This window comes from Oryzias melastigma, linkage group LG20 (genome assembly GCF_002922805.2).
Source record: "Oryzias melastigma strain HK-1 linkage group LG20, ASM292280v2, whole genome shotgun sequence".
Classification (NCBI taxonomy): Eukaryota; Metazoa; Chordata; class Actinopteri; order Beloniformes; family Adrianichthyidae; genus Oryzias; species Oryzias melastigma.
The window spans coordinates 6,893,037-6,897,252 of record NC_050531.1 but is presented as its reverse complement, the minus strand read 5'-3'; the positions used below and the strand labels follow the sequence as shown (position 1 = coordinate 6,897,252).

At 33.1% G+C, this 4,216-nt stretch overlaps 1 protein-coding gene across 1 annotated transcript in view; it reads left to right on the top strand.

Annotated features, from left to right (window-relative positions):
• malrd1 (MAM and LDL receptor class A domain containing 1) overlaps positions 1–850 on the top strand; it is a 55,351-nt gene extending 54,501 nt beyond the window's left edge. The window contains exons 32-33 of the mRNA XM_036217416.1: positions 529–636; positions 722–850. Of these exons, the coding sequence (XP_036073309.1) occupies positions 529–636; positions 722–820 (207 nt within the window). The 3' untranslated portion in view covers positions 821–850. The remainder of the gene's footprint in view (positions 1–528; positions 637–721) is intronic.
• Positions 851–4,216: the final 3,366 nt, after the last annotated feature.

Sequence of the window (4,216 nt, the reverse complement as noted above, 5' to 3'; positions counted from 1 at the left end):
TAAGTTGCAATGCAGAGCCACCAAAAGAAACAGACTTTTGCGTGTATAGCAACACATTGAGCTTTTTATTATTATTGTTCCCAGGAAAATTCATTTCTGCTAAAACAGAGAAACCCAGAACAGCAGATGATACAATCCCAGCTTTTTCATTTGTGTTATTGCTGCTGTTGCATAACCATAAAACTTGACTTGTGTGATATTAAATTTGAAAAAAGTGTAGTACTTTCCACACTTAAAGGTCATAGTAATTTCATAAAAAGCCATAAATCCAAAAGTATTTGTGTATATTGGAAATGGCAGGCCGGTGCGTGTTTGCTTGTAGCTGCCGCTATAAATAGGCAGGTGTAGGTGTGAAGTGGCATCTCCACCAGCTCAATCTGCTCTTTAAAGAGTAAAAATACAGGATTCATATTTTCTGCAGGTTATGGAAGCAATTATAAATGCGTGAGAAGTCAATTAGATTTTAATCGTTTCTGTGGTTCATGTGCGCTCACAAATTTCTCCTCGTTTTATTCTCCTCCCCTCCAGCTCCCGTCGGTGGATGGAAGGCGAGACGGTTGTCATGGCGTTGACTCAAAAAGAAATTTCATTCCCGGCCTCTCAATCAGCGTCTACCCCTGGAGGAGGGAAAACGAGGTGAAGTGTCTGAATTCGGGCTTTCAGCCTCTTGTCTGCTGCATGGGAGAGTGACCCGACCTTTGACTGTTTTCTTTCTCAGCAGGACTTGAACTGGAAGGATACAAGGATGTCATTCTCCAACCCACTGTACAATTACGCTCTTGATGTTAATGGTGCCGACCGTAAAAGCTCCGAGGCATAAAATCAATAAACTTTTGATTCATTTCTGGGGCATTCTTGCTGTGGAGGATTGTATTGTTGATATGCACAAAAGGAGTCTGTGTCAAGTCAAGCATTACAAACTTTCTGGAAAATTTACATTTTAATAAATTATGATTGTAAAAAGTTAAAGAAAAATAGTTGGTGAAATCTGTTGACAATATTCAAGGAAAGAAGCTTGTTTGAGGTCACATCCAACATTAAAACAAGAAATTAAGTTGATAAATTGACTGGAGGAATTAGCTGAAACATGGAGGTCAACTGCTGAAAACTGAAGACTTAAAAGGTGAAGTTAGATCACTATATAATGCTTTCACCATTTTGTAGAGATGTCAGAATCTACATCCCAAAATCAAAACTTTTTTCTAAAAACGGCAAATATAACGTCACCAATTTCACTAAGTAAAAACCCATTAAATTCGGCATTTCACATATAATGTTCATGAATCCATCATGTTCTGATGATGAAAATATGGATGGTTTATAAAAAAATTGTTAAAAAATTGTAATTGTTATTAGTACTGTGAACATTAACAAGTTAAAGCATGCAATTAATCAAACAGAATTAATGCGTTAATGAATATTAATGCAAATATTATGTACCTTGAGGAGCTGCAGTCTTTCGCTTTGCATCGTAGATTCAGATTTTTGTTTAAAAGCTGCATATTATCATAAAATCTACCAAGTAGTTTTATTTTTGTTTTTTTTATTCTTATATTTGCTTTTTTATTGTCGTGTTTATTTTCATCTTTTGTTTGAAACAAAAAAAAAACAATTAAAAAAAGCAGAACATTGTGATTAAAAGTGATCAATCACAACAAAAAAGTGTGATTAATCTGATTTTTTTTAAATTTATGACAGTCTTACTTATAAATAAATGCCCTAAATGTACAGTTTTGTGTGTGATTTTGTGTAGTGATTATTTGCATAAAATAAGTGGTTGGCAAATAATGTTTAAAAAAAAAAAAGCCTACCGTGATTAATTGAGATTAATTTTTCCTATTGTTTCGATTTAATGGAAACAGTGTAATTGCAAAATTATTTTTTTGCATTTCTTTAATTTCTACAAACTTTTGCACATGTGTATAAAAAAATGCAGCTAAATTCAAAGATACAAATACACTGAGGGTCATAGGTACTGTCAACCTGGAATTAAAAGTTGAAAACAGAACATGAGAAGAAATAAGGCAAAGTCACTAAAAAGTCAAGCAAAATCCTCAGAGAAATACCATTAATCTGAAAAATATCCTTTAAGTTGGGAGTTCTAGAAAGCGTTTTAAGTTTTCTACTAAGATTCTTTATGTATTTCCAACATTAGAGCTCAATGGGAATATAAGTCTAGACACTTTTTCAGCACAGTGACCGGTTTAGACGATCTATAAAGCTTTATCATGAATTTATTGCACCAACAGAACATTAAAAAAACTGTTTGTGGATCTCAGGAGTTGAATCTGTGCACCTCTAAAGCTGCTGCCATTTCCTTTATGAGAAATATGTAAAATAAATGTAGTGGAAATATTTTGGCTGTGCAATAAATACACCTGAGAGTCATTAGAGTTCGCCTCCATCTCTGCAGAGTCTCTGTATGGATTCTGGGTCACAGATTCATCAAAGGAGAACAGGATCGATTTCAATCGGAGTGGTTTCTCTTCTTTTAACACATTTGTCTTTTTCCTGCTCTAAACGAGATTGCTCCTTTTTTCACTGCCCTTTTCAGACAAAAAAAGAAAGATATTTCCCTTTTTTCATCATTTTCACAAAACGGACACAAAGTTTTACCAACTTTAAAAACTAAGCAAAAATAGGTTAATTCTATGAAAAAATTGCAATAACACTTAGCTCTTCAGCTCTTTCAGCTAGTAAAGTATCCAGCTCTATTTATGCTAGCTTTTTCGACTGTTTTGGTAGTTACCAAGGATTTCTAGGCTAATTTGGAGTTTAGCAAATATTTTAGCTATATGCTAGCAGTTTCGGCTAATTTATTTTTTTCTGTTTTTTAGGCTAATTTGGAGCTTAGCTATTTTAGCAACATGCTAGCTGTTTTGGCTAATTTATGATTTTTTTCTGTTTTTTAAGCTAATCTGGAGTTAAGCTAATATTTTAGCTTCATGCTAGCAGTTTTGGCTAATTTGTGTATTTTTCTGTTTTTCTAAGGTAATTTGGAGTTTAGCTAATTTTTTAGTTACATGCTAGCAGTTTTGGCTAATTCATTATTTTTTTCTTCTGTTTTTTAGGCTTATTTGAAGCTTAGCTATTGTTTAACAACATGCTACCAGTTTTGGCTAATTTATGATTTTTTTCCTATTTTTTAGGCTAATTTGGAGTTTAGCTAATATTTTAGCAACATGCTAGCAGTTTTGGCTAATTTATGTTTTTTTCTGTTTTTTAGGCAAATTTTGAGCTAAGCTAATTTTTTAGCTATATGCTAGCTGTTTTGGCTAATTTATGATTTTTTTCTGTTTTTTAGGCAAATTTTGAGCTTAGCTAATTTTTTAGCTACATACTAGCTGTTTTGGCTAATTTATGACTTTTTTCTGTTTTTTTAGGCTAATTTGGAACTTTGCTAATTTTTTAGCTACATGCTGGCTGTTTTGGCTAATTTACGATTTTTTCTGTTTTTTTTTTGGCTAATTTGGAGCTTAGCTAATATTTTAGCTTTATGCTAGCTGTTTTGGCTAAAATGAATATTTCCCCATTTTTTAGGCTGTTTTAGCTGAAATACACATTTTACCAGGTTGTTTTAGGCTAATTTGGTATTTAGCTTATATTTCAGCTACATGCTAGCTGTTTTGGCTAATTTAGGGCTTTTTTTCAGTTTTTTAGGCTAACTTGGAGTCTGGCTAATATATTACACTTATGCTAGTTGTTTTGGCTAAATTAAATATTTTACCTGTTTTTTATGCCAATTTGTTATTTTACTACTATTTCAGCAACATGGTAGCTGTTTTGACTAATTTTGATTTTTTTTTCAACTTTTTAGGATCATTTGGCATTTCACTAATGTTTTAGCTAGCTATCATCTTCAGCGTTTTCAGCTATAAGCTTCAGCGTTTTTAGTTATCAGTTTCAGCATCTTCAGCTATAAACACTAGGATCTTTGGCCACATTTAGCTTACAACATTCACACTAGAATTATTCCACGTATTTAGTTTTTAAAATGTTTTGGTATAATTTTTTTTTTTATTAAGTTTTCTTGTTAGCCTACAAACCGACCCCAGCCCCACATCAGGGAAGAAAACAATTACTGTATGTGGTACTCACAAGAAAATGTTGCTGTAGAGCTTTCATCACTACCTTCCTTCCACCACATAAACATGAACCAGTTGCCTCATCCAGCTTATATGACCCCTGCTGACTGAAAACGTGCAGCTCCACGGTT